This window comes from Diorhabda carinulata, chromosome 3, assembly GCF_026250575.1.
Source record: "Diorhabda carinulata isolate Delta chromosome 3, icDioCari1.1, whole genome shotgun sequence".
Taxonomy (NCBI): Eukaryota; Metazoa; Arthropoda; class Insecta; order Coleoptera; family Chrysomelidae; genus Diorhabda; species Diorhabda carinulata.
The window spans coordinates 20,252,229-20,274,017 of record NC_079462.1 but is presented as its reverse complement, the minus strand read 5'-3'; the positions used below and the strand labels follow the sequence as shown (position 1 = coordinate 20,274,017).

The 21,789-nt window shown below is 30.8% G+C and overlaps 2 protein-coding genes across 5 annotated transcripts in view; both read left to right on the top strand.

The window, feature by feature from the left end:
- The window catches only part of LOC130891700 (neuronal calcium sensor 2), a 163,650-nt gene extending 158,197 nt beyond the window's left edge, over positions 1-5,453 (top strand). For all 3 annotated transcript variants that reach the window (XM_057796589.1, XM_057796591.1, XM_057796590.1), the window contains one exon: positions 4,485-5,453. In XM_057796589.1, the coding sequence (XP_057652572.1) occupies positions 4,485-4,661 (177 nt within the window). In that variant the 3' untranslated portion in view covers positions 4,662-5,453. The remainder of the gene's footprint in view (positions 1-4,484) is intronic.
- The window catches only part of LOC130891699 (neurocalcin homolog), a 240,146-nt gene that overhangs the window by 158,250 nt on the left and 60,107 nt on the right, over positions 1-21,789 (top strand). The window contains exon 1 of one of the 2 annotated variants that reach the window (XM_057796587.1): positions 12,493-18,516. The exons of the other annotated variant lie outside the window; for it this stretch is intronic. The gene's annotated coding sequence lies outside the window, so the exon portion shown is untranslated. Of the gene's footprint in view, positions 1-12,492; positions 18,517-21,789 lie in introns of those variants that run through there. 2 annotated transcript variants of the gene reach the window in all.

The following is a 21,789-nucleotide window of genomic DNA, read 5'->3' as shown; positions in this document are numbered from 1 at the left end:
GGTAGTTCTAGCGCACAGGTTATATAGGACGTTGCATCGAGCGCCCATTTGCAGGTATAAAAACGGTATCTTCAATCCTTGTATTTATCTTGAAATGTTTATTACCGTAAATAAAAAAAGAAAAATTATAGTTAATAATGTTAACAGCAAAGTAACATACTTTCTCATCAATGCGATTATAAGTCTACAAACCTAACCTAACATAACGTAACCTAACTTAACCTTACCTAACCTAAGCTAACCTAACCTAACGTAACCTAACTTAATCTAACCTAACCTAAGCTAACCTAACCTAACCTAACCTAACCATTCTTAAATTGAAAGGCTTTTTTGTGGATAATTCAAAATACGCAATTTTCCAATTATTTTGAACCTAATACCAAAAATGCACTCATTCTTAGAAAAAATAATTTTTTCTATCAATATTTTAAATAATATTGAACATTTGCTCATTTTGGAAAATCGTAGATGTTGCTGATAGTTTTTCGTTTTGTCTTAATGATAATAATTATTCAAAAGTTCGTATGTTTGCTCAATTTTCTTGTGCGCTCGTCGAACGATCTTCCGGATTCGACACAGGGAGTGTGCGCTAGGTGCACGAAATGTTTTCTAAATTTGCCTGTGTGCTCCTAACCCCACCCACGACTTGAGGATGTACACCAGATTACAGGTTCATGGTCGACTACAGGAAATAATACAATTGTAGCTGTACCTGCCTACAACCTTTACCCATCTCCACCCTCCGAAAGCTCTTTGGTTCGAAAATCCATCTTAACGTCAAAATCATTATCATAATTAATTTCACGCACGTAAGAAGGCGGACTTTTTCCAAAAATCAACATCTATATCAACAAATATACTTGAAATCAATCCATATCCTATATGAAAATGTTCCCATTCCAATCAAAAACTAACCAATGAGTCTGTCTTTCTTCTTCTACACTTTTTATATTATTAATTGATGTACTTCTAAATTGTGATTTTAAACATTTCATATTTTCATTTCGTTTGTTTATCTTTTCTATCATTTCCTGCTGTATATTTCGCGCATTCTTTTCAATATCCTTCTTGATAGTTCTTCTGTTACTCTCTTTAATAGTCTTCCTGATGGTTATAGTTCCTCGATGTGCTGATTTTCCATTAATTTGTGTCCGCTATGATTTCTGCAGAAGGAATAAAAAATAGTGACGAAGGAATTTATACTAATAATACAATAATACTATACAATTTTTTTAAGCACGAAACAAAAACCTTAAGATTAAGAATGAAAATTGAGAACATCAACTCAGATTTCACTAAAAATTAACAATAGCGAGATAAATCACATTTAAGAAATATAGGGTAACATATCGCGAAGAGGATGTAGTAGTGCTTAAAAACAAAGAGAAAATAAGACGAGAAAATTTAAATATCCTAATTCAAAAAAATACTACAAAGCAAATAAATGACCAATAGCTGGAGTGAAGCAAAAAAGTAGAGATATTAACATCTAAATGAAACAACTAAAAGGTTTTAATACAAATGACAATCTATTAATCATGAAATTAAAATTGTAAAAACCAACCAAGTTCTACTATATATGGCACTCATTGATTTCTAAAACTCTTTTCACAGTATAGAACACTGCATCGTAGAAAACTCATTACAGACTGGAAGGATCGACTATAAGTATAGTTTTTCCAATATCAATTGCAGAAGACAGTTATGCGAGGATCAATCAATATTTCATAAATACGCCTAAGCGGCCTAAGACATAAGACTACCGAAGTTCTAATGCGGTACAAAAAGGGCTCAGTTCACGTCTGGTACCCTGTTTAAATCAAACTTCCTCAGAGGCAGATACATTTTACTCGTCAATTTACGTTTTACAATTTAATATTCAGTTGTAGCAAATTAACGAGGTGTTATAATGATTTTTTTCTCAAGTTCCAAGTAGGACTACAATAAGTGCATCTGTCTAAATAAAGGCGTATAATGCCGGCCAATTTATACTGATTCTGTTGCCTTTTAACGAATACTTTCTCGCAGAAGATACACATATTTTTAAAAGTATTTATAAGAATAATAAATTTATAAAATAAGGTATCTACGCCCATGGTAGATCAAACAAAATTGTCGGCAAGTTTTTTTATAATCTGCGATTGATATTGAAAGAACTATTACGATTTAATAATAAATACATATGAAAAAACCACACTAACTATTAAATTAAGGGTACAAACAAAACCAATTAAGATATGCCGAAAAGATAAATAAGGAAATATTATTTTACCCAAACTGTTTAATCAAGAAACGAAAAGCGACATTTTCAAAGAATTTCTTTGAGGCCTTAATATAGACGAGAAATATCTTAATCACCTGCTATTTCCGGAGGATATACTGTCAATAATAATTAAAAAATAGAAACTGCATGTCATGATTAAGGAATAAAACTATGAAGTAATAAAAATCAACAAGGAAAACTAGAAATTACAGTGGGACGGACAGATCTAGAAGATGTAAAAAAATATCATATATTTAAGATAAATAATAAAGTCGAATATTGAAAATCAAACTGAAGAAATAAAACGAATAAGATTGACACAGGCCTCATTTGGAAATCTGTCATATACAGTGAGGAATAAAAAATAACTTCATTACCTGAAATTCAATATGTAATTCTGATATTCACATAAGGCTATTAAAACTGGAATTTTATAAAAGAAAACATCCATAGAATGGAGGAAACAATCAGATTCGTGGAAAGATGAATGTTAAATATAAAACTGGCAGACAACAAAAGAAATAGTTGGATCCATAACAAAATAAATTTACAGGATGTCTCTAGACACGTGGCAGAGTTAAAGTGGAAAGCGACTGATGGAATAAGATACTAATACACTGGAGATTTAGAACCATATGAGGAAAAGAGGAAGACCACAAATGTAATGCTTGAACAATTTGAAAAAGCTGACTAGGACCGAAATGGATGGGACTCTACCAAGATGGAGAAGCGTGGAGGAAGGAGAGAGATGTCTGTCTAAAAATGGACATATGAGGCTAATTAGATAGATAGTTTACCACTAAAGGGCTCTTATAACGTTAGAAAAAGCTGACTAGGACCGAAATGGATGGGACTCTACCAAGATGGAGAAGCGTGGAGGAAGGAGAGAGATGACTATGTCTAAAAATGGACATATGAGGCTAATTAGGTAGATAGTTTACCACTAAGGGGCTCTTATAACGTTAGAAAAACCTGGGGCCAGAAAGAAATATGGCGGATGCTTAACTAATTCGAATCCCAACTAAACTATTGCGGCTATTGCATTCGCAGACCAGTGACTACTTTCAGCAATCAAAAATACAGTTGGCATGACATCTTCTTGAACTGTTTCGGCAGCTGTCAACCTTTATACTGTATATTTTGGCCTATACATTATAATAATAGAGCCATGACGCGTCCATTGTTACTAATCTTGGTAAAAAAAGTTTTTTCGTCTTGTCATACTGCGTCAAATATGACTGCGAATGTCTTTTTGAGTTTGCTTGTGTATTTACTTATAGTTCAGACAATTTTTTCAAGTTTCAAGTAATAGTCAAATGGAACTTTTTAACACTTTCATGTGTAGTAGCGGTTGTGAATCGTCCACCAGCATGTTTTTCTGTAGTAGTTTGTCCACCAAATTAAAACTTATCTTCTCATTATGTCACCTACCTACCAAATATGAATCTTCATTGCAGACAACTTTTTTAAAAGCAAGTATTTAATTACAGCGCTGCTCGGTACGATTCATTTTAATTCTGAGATGTGACTCTCTCGAATTCGTGTTTCCACTGTAGACACGCTGCAACAAGTTCAGTTTCTAGCGTAAGACTTGATTTATAAGTGGATCGGGGCAAAACCTCAATCAATAATATTGCGGTCCTGAATTAGTTATTTTGAAGATTGTTTATATTTCTCCCGTATGACTACGTGGATAAACATAATCTATATTATTAAGAGATATATAATATTTTTTCCCTTGGAAATTTTCGACTTTACTGACTACCCCTGAAAAGAAGTGTCATATGACTTGCGAAGTTGTTGCAATAAACAATAAAAGTATGTTACTAAGAAGATACTTACGTCTAATATCACAGATTTCTACACGATTTGAGTTTTTGTTTGAGATCATATGGAAGCAATCCTATGTGAAAATGTGTAGAATATAATGTGATGAAGTTCCTGATGGTTCGTGTATAAACTTTACTAGACAACATCATATTTCTCATTTCAATTATATTGCAGGAATACTACTAACAACATGAATTTGATATCCCTAACGTGAATTTCGAAAATTCAAATTATATAGTCACGAATGCTTTGTGATGAAATAAATAAATAACCTATAGTCATAAAATTACCTTTTAATGTAATCCTTCCAGCGTTTGATGACTACAATTTGTAAATCTAGTGAACTTCTGATCTATTTATTCCCATTGTATCAAGATTTTTTTTGTTACAGGCGATATATGATATGTTGGGAGCGTGTTCTTCCAATAGACCTGCCGATTCGGCCGAGGAAAGGGCCAAAAATATTTTCGCCAAGATGGACGAAAACAACGACGGACAATTAACGCAAGACGAATTCCTCAAAGGATGTCTACAAGATGAAGAATTGTCTAAAATGCTCGCGCCCTAATGTGTTTAATAAGAATTTAAAAAAAAAGAAAATTCCTATCGTCGTTATAGGTCCACATCCACACAACTTTTTAATATATTTGTGTCCTACAAAAAGGACAATTTACCAAAAGGTTTTAATTATCATGGCGCATTTTCATGTGGATTAGAATAATAACATGAAAAGCATCGATGAAAACTTTTTAAAGTAGGAGATATGATCTGTATATTATTTTGATTTTTTTTTGTTGAGCCTCTTTTTTGTTTAATCCAGCTTGTCTCTGTTGCTCAGCTTAAAAAAGTATATTTTTATTACGGATTGGTAGGCCTATTCCTAAATTAGCCATTATATAGTGCATTTAATTTCGAAATAAAACATGTGTACCAGTAGCCGTACATATCTTAGACTATCTTAAAGTGTTATTGTATGTAATATTACCTACGGGACTACTTATTATTAGTCCGGTCAATTTAGACATTCGAATTTACATAAATCTCCACCAAGCTAAAAATCAGTAAATTCTTCAAAATATAATTAAAAACAATACTTGAAAAGAAAAAAAAATTTATTCGAGAATAAAGGTCAAAACAAGGAGTTTTTCGCGATCTTCAGCAAAAAGGTAAGTTGTAAGTATCGTAAAAATAACTCTGGCAAAAATTATAAATCAAAAAATTATCTACATAAAACATAAAAATACTTTTTGTCCTACGAGCCTCTGTTTCTGTGATATAATGATACAAAAAGTTGCAATCATGATATCCACGGGTCTGTTGTGATCATGTTTAATTTGAAACTATAGCAAAATAAAGGAAATTAGTAGAGATTGAACAGATAGAAGCGATTTTCACAGTTGTGAAATTTAATCGTCCGAGTCGTAACTTTCAATTTCTTCTTTTTGTTCGTCTTCTTCATCTTCATTCTGAGTGCATGTGAATTGAGTCAATAGTGATGTATCGCATGTCGCCCCGTTGGAATCAAACGGATTCTCCACATTTGGTGATTCAATTGCAGTTGCAAAAAATTGTGTTGAGCAGTTTTTCCATCACAGGTGGGAATAAAGTTTGAACGGGTTCTAATGTATTGTTGACTAACTTCCAACCCCAGTCTGTAGTGTCTAGCTGACAGCCAAGTCACACTTGAACTTGGTAATACATATACCCGAAAAAGATGTTGATGAGCAGCAACTCAGGTTGGAGGAAGACAAGCCAATTGAACTTGTTTTTCACTTTTTTTTTTAACGAAACATGCATATCGATACTTATCTAAGCCGGTAGTTTTTTAGGAGCTCCTTTCATAGAAAGAAAAAAGCGAATGTTGTTGGTAATAACTTGTCGAGTTTAATTATTGTTTTTAAAAACTTCAGCACATTAAACAAAATCTTTTTTCTACATTTTGAAAACTGTTATTTTACACTTCCTGTAAAATGCAGATGTAGTGTCACAGCCAGTTATTACGTGTAAAAATATTACATGATTTTGACATTTTGTAGAAGTAGATAATAGTTTTCCGATTGATGTTGAGCTATTACAACTCTAGAGATGTTATACGTGGCGCACTCATGTATATTATGACAATTGCAACTTTTACAACTTTTTGAATCGTTACATCTCAGAAACGATGGTTTTTAAAAAAAGTATTAATACGTTTTTTGTAGATAATTTTATTATCTACAATTTTTGTTTGACGTATTTTTATGATAAAACTTACCTTTTTGCTGAAAAACCTATTTTTTGACCTTTGTCTCTGAAAAAAATTTGGGGACCTTCACAATTTTATTTTTAACTATATTTTAAACAATTTTACTGATTTTCAGCTTGATCGGAATTTATGTAGGTTCTCTTATTCTTTTATTTACTTTGACCGGACTATATTGTGTATTGGAGAGATATAGTTATGTATTCTTCAATAAATCGTAAGGACAGCAATGGAAATTCTCAAAAACATATTTTCAAATTGTTTCAGCCGTAAATAGAGCTAAGACAATGTCTATTACATTATCTATTGGAATTATAGCTTAACATATGACAAAAATTACTTAATTAATTCTATAATGTTCGGTAGAGACACAGTTTGAAAAATATTGTGATGAAAACGAATACTGTGAGAAATTTATTAAAACATATAGTTAAATATATCCACATTATTTATAAAGAAATTCTATTTCCAATTTAAATGCACTTTTTATAGTACCGATCAAAAATAAAATGACTGCCGTGAAAAAAAATCACTTTAACCCTTTAAAACATTTAATTAACCGAAACTTAAAAAAAGTAAATGAAAATAAACTGAATGTGATAAAAGTGAATAAAATGTTTTGCCTATTCATTAGATGGTAACCATTTTTTAAATTAGGTTGCACAAAGTACCTATAGGTATTGAAAAAATATTTGATATGTTTTTATTATTTTCTATTGTAATAAGACATTTTATTACAGGGTTGGCAAAGTGAATCTAGTCCAGAAAAATTCACAAATATTTTTTGGGCGTATACAGTAACAAAAACTCACCTGACTTTTTGATTGAACTGGGTTTTTGAAAAGTATGCAATACTAAATAATTAGTATATAAAAATAGCATTTTACTTTTGAAACCCAAAACCTAAAAATAAGTTTTGTATGTTATAATCAGTTATAGAATATTTATATTTTCACATTTCTTCGTAGTCACAGATTTTGTGACAAGAGTATAACCAGGAATAAGGATTAACAAACATATAAATAATCATAATTAACAATATTTTTATGTTTAAAAGATATTAAAATTTTGCTAAAGGAGAATGAAATTTACTTAATAAAATGAATTTTCAATTCTATAATATCATACAAAATAGGTTTTCATACTAAACTTTTAGTATTTTGTTGATCCCATTTAATTACTTTTTTGCCAATTGCAATAATAAATAATAACAAATAATAACAAGAATTTTCATACATTTAATTTGATGATAAACTTGCAAAAACTATATGAAAGAGTTTTTAATCTTTCAAATTGATTCCTAATTTCTTCAAGGGTCTAACAACAGGGTTTTATTGACATAATAGATTCAATATCCTTTTCCGGAATAAGAATCAAGAAACATACAAATATATATAATTAATGATATTCTCTTCTTTAAATGATTTTGAAAATTTTGAAAAAAGTGAATCAAATCATGATCATTTACTCAAGAAAATAAATATAAAAAGCTCTAAGGAGGAGGAAAACGGAAAAAATTGATATTTTCACTTCAACAAATACAAAGAAAAAGGAAATTTTCAGTTTCAGAACATGACACGAAATAGTTATTTGTATGCCAAGGACTGAAAGTGCTACTTTCAGTATTCCAGCCGCGGCGTACACAACATTTTTTAGACGACGCATAAGAATATAATAAGAATTCTATTATATTTTCTCTGGTTTTGATTTTTTTGCAGTATACCCTTTGTTTTGTTTCTTCAGGAAATTGATGAGTTTTGGATATTTGTTGATGTGAACATCTTCTTTTATTGCGAGAGTACTTTTAATCATCGAGAATGTAGACCATAAAGTAGAACTTTTCCAGATTTCAGATTTTTCTGAAAAATAAGCGAGCACTACGTTTTCCGTTGGGTTTTTCGCCTTTTTCTGGTAAAACTACTTCATAAAGAGCTCGTTACATTTTTTTAGTACCTTGCACGAGATTTATCCGACAACGAATTAAGAACGGCCCCATTGCCTTCTTCGTTGAGATCAGGTGGTGTGGATTCGATTAATTCTTCATCGCTGATGTTTTCTTTTTCATCATCATTCATTGTTATTCATTAATTTAGACAAAACTTCGGATAAAACAAATAATTTCAGAAAATTGAAAATTTAAATGCAAAATCATTGAGGTGAAACTGTCAACATTGAAGTGGCTAGAGTCACATTTAATGAAGTCAAAGTCAAAGTGCAGTAATTAATGATAATAAATAATGTTGCCCCACTATAATGAGAATTTTTATACATTTATTTTCAAAAATGACGATAAACTTGCAAAAAATTATGTGAAAGAATTTTAATCTTTCAAATATATTTCTCATTTCTTCTAGAGTATGGACAATGTAGCAACACGGTTTTTGGTCATAAGCAGAATCATTATCCTTCTCAAGAATAAGGATTAAGGAACATACAATTGTATATAATCAATAATATTTTGTTGTTCAGAGAAAATCATGGACATTCAATCAAGAAAATAAGTATAAAAAGCTGAAGGAAGAAACTCAGAAATAAAAATAAATATAAAGAAAAGGGAAATTTTCGACTTGAAAATATGACAAATTAGTTATAGATATTATACTATTTTCATTACTTTTTATCTTATTTTATTACTACATATCAAATTGCAGTAATATATAATGATAAATAATTGTACCCCATTATAATGAAAATGAAAACTATGTAAAAGAATATTTATGTTTTTAAATTTATTCCTCCAACAGAAAATTTCTTCTAGAGTCTCTACTGTATAACAACATTGTTTCTTATTTATGTAGAATCATTAGTCTTCTCATGAGAAGGATTCAGAAACATTCAAATATATATAATTAATAATATTTCCTTGTTTAAATTATTCTAGAACTATTCTAATAAATGGAAATAAAATTAAGAACATTTAGTTAAGAAAATAAATATGAACAGTTCTAACACAGGAAGAAACTGACATTTTCAATTTTACAATATCATGCCTGAAAGTTTTCAATGCCATACTTTTTTGATTTTTTTTATCTTATTTATTTTCATTACTACAAATTCCAGAAATTATTCTAACTCATTATTGACTACATTGTAATGAATTATGATGAACATTTTAATACATCCATTTTCAAAAACTGTTGATAATAAACTTGCAAAAAAATATGTAAAATAATATTTATGTTTATAAAAATAAATATTAAAAAGTCTAAAGAGGAAGAAACTGAAATTTTTAAATTGAAAACATCACGCCGGAAAGTTTTCAATTCAATAAACCTGTAAGAACGTTTGTAAAATATGACACAGGTATGTAAATTTATGTAAATTATTATATCTTGTCCAATTTACAGTTTTTTAATCAAATTTACATTCACCTGAATTTTTGTGGTAATATTTGTAAATCTTTATTAATACTTTCAATTACTCTAAGTCTGTTCCACAACTCACATTATATAAATCTAAATTTAGATTCTCTTAATGAAACCACAGCAAAATGGAACTAAATACAGAAATTGAGAAATATTATGAATATTAGAATTTTCCTTCAATAGTTTTTCTCTATTTTTAAATTAACATTAGGAATATATTTTCCGAAAAAAGTGATATGTCTTATTTTTCTGTAGCCAGCATTTTCCTTGGATAAACTTGAAAAAACCAATAAAACTCTGGTGGCCTGTGTTTTTATACAAAATATTTTTGTTCCATACTAAAAATAACAAAAACCTAGAAAAGTTTTCAAAAAAATTCGGATGGGTTGGGTTTTGTACAAAAATGGGATTCTTGCCAACCCTGCTTTATTATTAGTATATAGGATAGCTCACTTCTACGACAGTATCTCAAAAATTCTCCGGCCAAAAGGAAGCTACAGATCTGTATAGATTAAGATAACTTAATTTACCTTTATTAAAAAGTTTTTAATGGCCTTTGATAATGACACTGCAAGTCAGTTTTTCAATATACTGCAACCCACAAACTTCAATTTTAGTACATTTTATTAACCTGCAGTCATTTTTTTGCTTAAAATCGCTATTATTTATCGTCTTAGATGAAATTCAGTTTTAATGTTTTGTATTTTTGTCATACAATATCAATATTGAATCCCCAAAAGACCTTTATTTTAGATAAAAATATTTAAAGTGGTGTCCCGTTCCTCTAAGCATCCACTCCCGAATAAATCCGCAGATGGGTGCGAAGAGGAACATTCCACCACCCCTGTTATTTCGACAGATTCTCATCCTCATTCGCGTCACAGTTGCGCGCGTAGACTCCTCTGAGTTCTATGGGAGATTCTGGGAAGTCTTATCTTTTTGTTAAAAGTTAATATGATGGGTATACATTCTTTTCTACTTAGTCTGGACTTCTTAATGTGTGTGTTTGCCTCGGGTTAATCCTTTCCAACTTTTTACAAATATTAATAAGATTCTTGTCAGGGCATTGCCATCTCAGTAGATATCTAGAGACGCTAGGTTTAGCAGAAGCTGCAATGTACAAACTCTGCTATGTATACAACGAATTCTATATCCACAATCTCTCGAAGTGAGAGATTTCGGAACTGTGGAGCACCACACCTGTGGGCGTATGAAATACATTGAATCCTCTCTTAGAACAGGATCATAGTTTGCAAGCAGAAGCACGAATTCCACGTAACCAAGTAACATTGATTCACTTTCCACTAAGCATAAAATAAAAGAAGCGTAAAATACCCATGAATTTGTTGCACTGACATGAAGACTCTGCAGGTTTTTTAAGCTCGTTTTACGATATTGAAATGATTACTACATCGTCTGCGTATGCCTTTTGATAATAAATGGTATAACTGATCAGGAGTTAGTTGCTTCGATGTTATTTTCACCTTATAGAGTACACGTCTAATTTATGCGTAAAATACTTTATTTGTATTAATATTTTGACGCCTTATAAATTACAACATAACTTCTTAATGATTTCGCTTTATTTTTTCTGTTTTGCCATTCGATAATATTTATCTCAACTCTCAAAACGCCTCGTAATCCATTCCACTTGGGTTTGGACTAAGTGGAACGGGAAAGATTTTAGTCGTGAACATCATTGTCGTAAGTGCTTAGTGGAATGCACCCATAGTAGTTCTTTTTTCTGTTCAATTGAAAAAATCGAGCCACTTGCCGCCATCTTTTCAATAGCTTACCCTCAACGCTGTGCTATCGCTACGTTATGGGTTGATTGGTATTGGTATAAATAAACACTCCAACGGAAATTTCGTATTGAAAAAATACATTTAATTTCATAATTGTGCTAGTTTCGAAATATGTCGTACAAGTGACCCAACCTATAGATATACAGTTGATATTATTCCTTACAAGGCATTTATACATATACAACCTTTATTTTTGTACATAAACTTAAGATTTTTAATACGTTCTTAGAATATTGTTTATACGCATTTATGATATACTGGGTGATCTGAATTAAAAAAAAATAAATAATCTAAATACATAGGTTGTCTCTCCAAAGTTTTTACTACTACTACTACTACTACTACTATATAATAAAAAAAATTCTCAATAAACCTTCACAGTCCAGGAGAAAACGGCTCATGAGTACCGAAAATTATTCCACCTAATTTTTTTTATACGATTCTTTTCAAATTGCCCTACTGATGATAGAAATGCATGTTGCCATGAGGCAACCCCGTGTCATTTTATTTAAACCGAAATTGTTTAAACAATTGCAAGGAATTATTATTTTTCAACCGGACAAATTTTTTATATTCTTTATTGAAATACAAATAAAAATGGTCTTTTCACGATAAACTTAATATTTTTAGAGATATGAATTTTGAAAGGTTCAAGAAATTTCGAATTTGGGTACTTTCGACCCATGAAAAATATATTAAAAAAAAATAAAATACAAATAATATTTTTTTTTTAATTCAAATATCATTATATTTTATTATTCTGGATATAAATGCATAAATTACTATGATTATAACAAATAAGTAATATAAAGTATTGAAGTTATTATTACGGTACCCGATTAGATATTCTTGACTCGGATCCTTCGTTGCCTTGTCCATAAACATCTATCTCGTACCGTACTAAATCACTTCGCGGATTATAACGTAAATAACTATTAGTTATTTACTAATAGTTATAGTACTATTATTACTAATAGTAATAGTACTAATTTCAGTCCGGAAAATGGCACTTTACGGTATCCTCGTACTTTACAGTACCCTTAAATTCTCCCAATCCCGTTAGAAATAATTAGAAATTCAATTAACATCAATAACTAAACTTTTATTCTAATTTTTGAATGTTAACAGTAATGGTGCAACTACTGTTACCAGAAAAAATTATTATAGGAATTACTGGATGTACTTCTTTATTTTTAATAATGCTGGAAGATGTGTGGTTTTGGTTTAACACTTGTACAAAAATTTCACCCCCTTGTATCATTCTTGCTATTTTCTTTTTGCACTCGACGGATTCTTTCACCATTTTTCTGCCACTGATGAACTCTTCCATCAGTATGTCGTTTTAAAACATTGATATCAGGTCCAACGTTGACGAAGTCAGCAATTTTTTTAGGTGCCCTGCCAACAGTGTGTATTCCAGCTCTTTGGCCTCGCATTTTCCTTGTCTGTAGCGTACTAAAAGTGCTTTTAGTGAAAGGTGCTTTCCAAATTTTTATATTTTCTGAACACATCCAAATATTGCACAGCATTGCTGTTGATCGCAGTAAAAACCCGTCGAGCATGTGTTTTTTGTGATTAATACAAACCACTAACTGATAACCAGTATCCTCTACATCGTCTACTTCTAAATTTCTTCCCTTCGACAACCTCCGGCAATGCTAATTAATGCGATAACTTTTCCTAGTAAATAGTCTTTGTCTGGGGCATCCCTTATAAATGTTTCAACTTCTTCCTTTGTAGCACCTTCGACTGTTTTAGATGGTCTACACTTTAAGTTTTTTTTTAAAGCTGTTAACTTGAAATAACGGGAAATGTTGACATTCTTATTAACCATAATCATTGATTAGACCATGGAGAATTTAGACCATAATGAAGAGCTATTTGATGTTTTTGACTGAAAATTTGAGGACTGTTCTTACCACATCAAAAAAATTAGCCAACATCACATTTTCGTCGGCACTTTTTACATCGTATTTTTCACGCCAGTCGCAAAACATGGCATATTCTTGTTCGAACCTTTTTGACGACTTGGAATAATTTGCCCTACTGCTTTTGCACTTTTCTCAGCAATTTTATTTGAATTATCAGCAAGTCTTTCGGAAAATATTTCACCGACATAACGTAAATACTATTGTAAAATTGTTTCCAGAAAAAAATTTGTAGCTGACAAATCGTAGAAAATTTAATTAGAATAACATTTCTCTCCTTAACAATTTTGATAAGTTAACAGTTTTTAAGATAAATGAGAAATAATGATACACGACACGAGTTTGTTCAGTGTGAATATCAGTAACGGTTCCAAAAATTCCAACTTAAGAAGCAACGTATATTAGGGAGAGCAAGAAATCAATAATTAAAAAGCAGATATAAAACAATGAAATTTTTTCTATTCGGAATATTATCAACTATTGTATGAAAAATTGAAGAAAATAATTTGTCTTATATTTTTTTAATATATTTTTCATGGGTCAAAAGTACCCAAATTCGAGATTTTTCGAACCCTTAAAAGGTAAATATCTCTAAAAATATTAACTTTAACGTGAAAAGTCGTAGGACCTTTTTAATTTGTATTTCAATAAAGAATATAAAAAAAATTCCGGTTAAAAAATAACAATTCCTTGCAATTGTTTGAACAATTTCGGCTTAAACAATATGGCACGTGGTTGCCCTATGGTAACATTCATTTATTTCATCAGTAGGGCAATTTGAAGAGGATCGCATAAAATAATTGACGTGTAATAGTTTTCGGTACTCACCAATTTTTCCTGGACTAACAATTTTTCGATAATTGTTTTGTATTCAAAGGTGTACATCGTATTCTATGTAATGTAAATGATTAGATATAGTATTAGTAAGTGTTCTTGAGATATTTAGCTTAGTATAGCTGTACCGGCTTTATTTATTGATGAAAAGATTCTTCTAATAGAGAATGAATTTTTATTGAATTCGATATACTTAGAAACTATATATATTTGTCGTTCACTTGGACCTATAATTTTACAGACAACCAGTATCGGTGAACAAATTATGGTTTTAATTCATAACTTGAACTAATTTACGTATTTGGAACACTCAGTATTTGTTGGGAATTTTTTATTTACATAACTAATTATATTATAGTCGAAGAGCACAATGTATCATATCTAGATTTTAGTTTCATGATAGTTTTTTGCTGACGTGGCAATCAGATCCCACAGTGAGACCAACAATTTTAAAACTAAAAAAATTAAAAAAAAAAGTCAATTAATATATTAAATGAATGTGATCCCTCACCTCCCAAATAGCATGTAGTAGTAATAGAAAATCATCTTGATACTGTCGTGGAAAGTACGACAAGAATATTTTGTCCAAAAAAATCGAGTGGCGTTAAATGTGGAGATTTCATTGGGCGAATTTGATGTAGGGTAAGTATTTTTGTCATTTTTTCTACTGATGTGCATCATTCCATTGCTACTGTCTGCCTCAATTTTGTGTCTACTTTAATCCGTGATAGAAGTATACAATGGTACTAAGAAAATCTACTTATTCTGTTAGATATATAATGGATTCCGTTGAACTGGGCAATTTATCAAATGTTATATTGTTTAATATTTGAATTTTAATTCAACGAAGGTAATAAAGCAAAGGATTAGATGTAATTGAAATTAGTTGGAGCCTATCCTTAAATTTACCTATTAATCGACTCAAACAAAAAGAACTACATAGAAAATTGAGATTGACTTAAACATTCTTGATTTTAAAAAGGAGATGAAGGCATAATATTTTTAATCAAAGTTAAAATAATGTCTTCCTTTTGACAATTCCTGTTATTTATTCAAGCTAGAATTAAGTATAATAATGTTAGAACAAATAGTAGTCCTAAAATGTGCGTCTTCTGAATAAAATTAATCTTTGAAGATCAATTATTACTTTCAATTTAATAATTCTTACAAACTAACTACTTAAACTCTCAGATCCATTCTCTGATGTCTCCTAGTTGATTCTAATAGCTACCGTATTTCATTGTGCTCTGCTATGACCTGAGAGAGTAAGCTGAGATGCTACAAGGTCTAATAACTTAGTTCCTTTCAATCTTAGTACTGCTTGTTGATGGTTTAGGAGCTACAAGGCTTCAGTATTTTCATGTAGATGTAGTCTGGCTTTGTGCTTATCAGCAAATCTTTCTATTCTATCTTTATCTGTTGGATACCTAAATCTCTGCGAAGATCCTTGTTATGTCTGTAACGGGGGGTCTTTATTATATTGCGTTATAATTTGTTGTGAAAAGATTTGATTGTTGATGTGTACCCTCACAGATCGAATTAGAGGCATACCGGTTTTAGTATTTGTGTATTGAAATTTTGTTTTAAACCGATAACTTAGAATGTTGGCCTAATAACCAGTAGTAACGATTATAGTGTATTACTAGTTCTAGATGTTTTCTTTTCACATGCTCTTTCCATCTAAGTCATAACTTTTAAAGTTATGCCCAAATATTTCTCACTCTTGTGAGTTAGTAATTATTACATAGTTTATTAATGAAATCTACATGTAAAGATTTCTGAATGCCTGATCTTTCAATCAAGAATCGATGAAACAATTAAATTGTTCTGCCATTGATTCATTTTGATTTTATGTTACATTTAGTAATGGAGTGTCATCTGCGACATTAACTATTACTATTCCTTCTACATCTGCAATATCATGTGGCGAGAAATGTTGAAAATGTGTCCTAAAATATTTTCACGCGAAAGCTAATTGCCATTTGTTTTAATTCTGAGTATCAGTTATCCTGTTTTGATTAGATTAGATGAGCTAGGGCGTAAGGTCATGAATTTACCTCGATAACACTTTGACTTGTTAATCTATTGTGTACTCCGGACTATTCACCAGTTCGAAAACATCTACTTTGCAAAGTGAGTTACCTGTCTGGAGGCTATGCTTACTTACCTCTTCTGGCTTTGAAAAGCCGAATGTAAGTACCATAGTTTTTGTCCTTCAGATGGTAGTTCACCAGACAGGGTCCAGTAAGAATACCAGTATCTCCTTAGCTCGTCTTTGTTCAATGAAAGGGCCTTTTCAGACCAATTTGTGGAATAGGAAAGAAATCTTCTCGATCGTTTCAGACCTTCTCGTTTTCCTAGTTCTTTAAGACCATGACTTGATGTCTTTTTGTGAAACCTATGCAAGGTGGTGGTCCTATGAAAGAATTGTCCAGCCTTTTCTCCAGATGATCGGCTTGTTTATTGCTGTATGTTCCGGGGAGGCAATGTACCCACATAAAACTAATTTTACTATTTACTCCCAATGATTTCAAAGATTAGATGCAGTTCCACACTAGCTTTAACTCAATTTTATAAGAGTCAAGTGCTTCTAGAGATACTCTGTTATATGATAGGATGAATATCTTTGTATTGTTATAGTAACGTTGTGCGCAACAAGCTGTGCTTGTAATGATATTGCGGAAGAATCCTCTTTAATACTGAGCAATCTATTTGAAATATATGTTGAAAATATTACTGGATATTGTGTTAACTACATTTTATTTCGTAGCAGCCTATTGGCATGTACCACATCTGAAAATACTGTCGAGCAATTTTGTTTCTCATCTATTATATCGGTATTACGATGTTCCTGATCTATTGTAGAGTTTTTTGACTGATGGGTATTGCCATATCTTTTCTGGCTAGTTTGTTGATAATTACGTACCCTATAAACGCGTAGTATATTATTCCTGGCTAGTTTTAGAAAACTACTTTTAATCATATGGGACAAAGTGGAAGGTGACATGAAATTAACTATCCCAATGTCTTATAATCATCTCCAAAATGGGAACTCATTCATAGAAACGATTCAATAGTTATTTTATAACATGTACCTCCATATTCAGTTTTAAAAAAGTGTACATATAAATCAGGTCTATAAATTAATGTTCATAGTTCTGAACCAACTTGTATAAAAATAGGCTAAATTTGTTGCTATACTGCTTATATGAGCTACTTCTAAACTTAATATTCTGATATTTTAATCTCAAGAAGGATTTTTGTAACTTTTTTATCATTTTCAGTTAACGGAACGAAAACGTGTTTCAATTTTGACAAATTAGGACACACATCAGTACCAATACTTTCAACGTGTTTATTCTCATAGTTAAATTAGCAGTAAATACATATCTAATTGAAAGTTTATTGAAGGAGAAAAATTAATGACATCGGTTTATTTGAAGGAATCAAAAACTTTTCCATATTTTAGAGAGTTAGAGATCTAACTGACTAGAAGCAAATGTCAAATGAAACACGAATACAAGTAATAGTGAAACAGAAATTGCATTATTAAGAAGTTGGTTAAAGTGGCAATAAAAATTTTGACAAAACATTCTTCTCAACTTTTTTGATAATTATTAAACGTATTAGTCAATGTCGTAATGATATTTATCCCAAAGCCATTATGGAGCAGACTTGGTAAGTCTTTAACAATTCAAATTCTACATTTTCCACAATAGCTCTGCTTAGAAAATTTCCCAAAATTATTACACAGACTAAGAGGAAAAATATGTCAATAACATGAATTCGTCTCCTGCTTTTGTTGCAAAGTTAAAAGAGCTTCAACTAAACATTCCCGTTGACAAAAAGTTATCATTCAGATATTAAATATTCGGAATATAAATATCGATTTTCTACTAGTGCTAATTACGACTCTGGGTTATTCTAATTGCTTGGTTTCGATTCATATCCTTGCTGTGTGTGATATTCTCATCTCTATAATCTGTAGGGAAGAATGAATCCGCATCGTTCAGTTATCACTTGGATAAGTTCCCACGATCGAACAATTGGATTAACTTTTGGCACACTAAAAGACCTGACTGGCATGGCGTGACAAAAAGGTAGAGTAGTGCAGCGAGCTAACTCAGATACATACATGTTTACCTACTCATTACACATCTCGTTGTGTTAATTTATCTTTAAATTTTCAAGAAGAACATTTAAATATGTCATTCTAAATAATACGTGTTTCTATTCTGTGTTCTCATTTGTAAGTATATCTTTTGTGACACAAAATATATGAAAAGTTAGTTAGAATATTCATCCAACAGAATATGTAGTTTTTCTTTATTAAATGACTAGTCATAACCTTTCATGTTTCTGCTTCTTGCTTGAATAAACCAGATGCATTTTACCCTATTTTTTTTCATTTACGTTTTTAGCTAAACATTATTCATTAAGAACTCATTAATGTCATGGAGACTGTTTAGATAATGTATTTTAGATGAAGAACATTAACGTTTTAGTAGAGATATCAATGATTCGACAATTTCAATAATTGTTCGTAATTTATTTCAAATTCCACTGCGTCACTTTACGTGATTTATTGTGTATCATCTTTCGGATATTTCTTGATACAGTGGTAGATGGACTGCGCTTGGAATACTACAAATTTTTCTTGGAAGATGGTTCCCATATTCAGTAATAGAGGGATTTCAAGCCACATGCATTTTGAAATATGTTACACGCTAAACTATTATGATATTTTTACATTTAAGAATTCAATTAACGGACGTTAGACGTTGGACGGTTTTGCCTAACTAACCTCAAATTATCTGTTGTCTGTGTTATTTGATTTGTATACTATGCACCTAAATAAAATATTGTCGGGACAAACCGGCGTTACCAAGTTAAAACATTCAGAGATGTTTATATTATATCTTAAAAACAAAAATTTAATTTTGCATTGATAATATTTTGTGTGACTAGGGATTGAATAAAACTTGTGCCGTCTGGTTTCATCCTGCGTTACATGCTATATTTTCCATACAATCGGCATTAAAAATTTAAGTTTTAATGCTTCTTATTTTATTAAAACTATTATCACAATTGGTGCTTTATTCATATACTTAACATAACAAATAATGTTAATAAGTTGTTTTAAGGCTATTACTTCTGAGGAATCTAATATCACTGTTTCTAAAATTGATATATTTAGACTAAGCCCTTCTACTATTCGTTTATACTCCGTCAATGAGGCTTTTCGGAAACTATGTTCATTAATCAGATAAATCACCTATCAGCTAATTGCAAGTCCTAACCTAGAACGAGATTTTTGTTAGAGTTTTCGAACGCCGCGTTTCGGTTTTGGTGGAAATTTCAAATTTGAAAATCAACTTACAATATCTTTTTGTTACTTCATTAGTTTCTTTATAGATTCTAGTTGTTTTACTAATTATTATCGAGCAGTTATCAACGATTTACTAACACACAATGTTTTGAAACAAATTTATACTAATAAGCACAAAACTTGTAAGCCCCAGTAACCTGTCAATTACGCTGCTCATAGGCATTAATAAAAAATAACAATTATTAACTTTTAATGTTCAAAAAGGAACAAAAACAAACGAAACAAATTATCAGCTGATCCCCCTCGATATATTGAAGTAGCAAGGACCCTTTCATATAGCTATGACCTAATTATTTCATTCAAGAAATCCCTAATGTTTGCAACTAATGGTTGACCTAAGCATCGAATAATTCACCCACAGAGTTGACGGTGCATATTTTACACTTTGACCTCTGTACTAACTCACTAATACCTCAGACTATGATGCAACTCATTCAGATTCTCAAAAATTTATGAATATGTCGTGAATACTCAGATATTTCAATTTAGTTTCAGTTTTAAGGTGTTGCTTTTGCTTTGTACATCTATATTTATTGAATTCTTGTTTATATTCTTGATTCAGTCACAGAAATATATCTTCCAGTTTATTTACTGGTTAGAAAGACGATATAAGGGCTTGATATAAATAAAATGTATATGAGGAAAATAACTGGTAAATATATTGTTGATCAAAATGAGAGGCTTGAATTTTCTCTTTGTTCTGGGCAGATAAGATAATAAACATTGCTCTAAATAATCGATGTAAATCGTTGGAAACTATTGAAAATACTTGAATAGAATTTTCATTGTCAATCTGTGGTATGTGCAGCTGAAATTTTATTTCATACATTGCCTAAGATGGAACTACAAATTTCAAATTTTTCATAGGTTATATTCTTTTCAAAACAAAAAACTGTATAACCTCGAAAAGTATAACGAGGATTTTTAAGAAAGTGAGACAGTTTCTGAAATAAATAAAAAATAATTGGCGGTATATAATCGCAACATGTTCCTTTGCGGCAGCTTAACGCCGCGCCGACAGACACTAAAATATACATCATCAACGCTTTGCCTAGATCATCCAGGCCTAAAAGTTTCTTACTTTATGAATAGCCCTCTTAATACTGAGTATATCTTTGTGGTAACGTGAGATTACAGAATGAAGAATTGTATGCAACAACTAATGAATAATAAGTAATAACACATAAAGAAAGACGTAAATGAAAGTTGTATATAGTAATCAACAAGGTGAACTTCAGTACTTTTTCAGTCTAATGTTTTTGTCCAGATTCTGGGCCAGTGGCAGTAGATACAAAGTAATTAATTCTATTGAATACACAAAATGTACTAATAAAAACTGAGTTGTTATTGTTTTCATTAAATAAATGTGTTATCTAAACAGCCTTAATATTTCTCAAATGCACTCTAAGAAATTGCAAAGTGCACTTTCTAAACAAGGACCAGATTGGCAGAGGGTATGCGCATTTATGGATAAACTTGAATTTTAGATGTTTTTAATATGGATGTAATCTGTACTTTACATTATAAGCATATCATATGTGTACAAGGTAAGCAATTATTGACTTTAGATTGATTCACCGTATATATTTTGATATTGATTATTGTCTTGAAATTTCTAACACAACGCATATTGGTCGTGCTATAATAGAAATTCTATTCAACACGAGAATATATGCGATTGTGGTAGTAAAGTCTCCGTTTCCAGGATAATTTTAATGTATTAGTCTGATTAACACGATTAGTTTTATTTTCAAAATCACAAATGGTGGTGTCAGACACAATCTTATGTAGACAATATTTGTAGTGAAATTTATCTTCCTCTAATTTTTGATTGTGGCATATGATCTGTGTTTTTTAAGACCATTAAAACTTATTCAAAAAATCAATACATGGCTTTAACATTTGAATCTGATTTTGGGCTCACGGTTATCGCGATTATTCTTGAATAAGCGCATTCTGAACATCCAATTTTGGGCCACTTAAGGTTAGCTTGTTGTCTGTCACGAATCTCACGAATATTACGAACAATATTGTCTTTCGAGATATCAACTATTGATGGTTTATCATTATCACTCTATTTTTTTCCGTCTGGTGGCAACCATAGTTTCTGGCTAGCTTACAAAAAAGATAGGC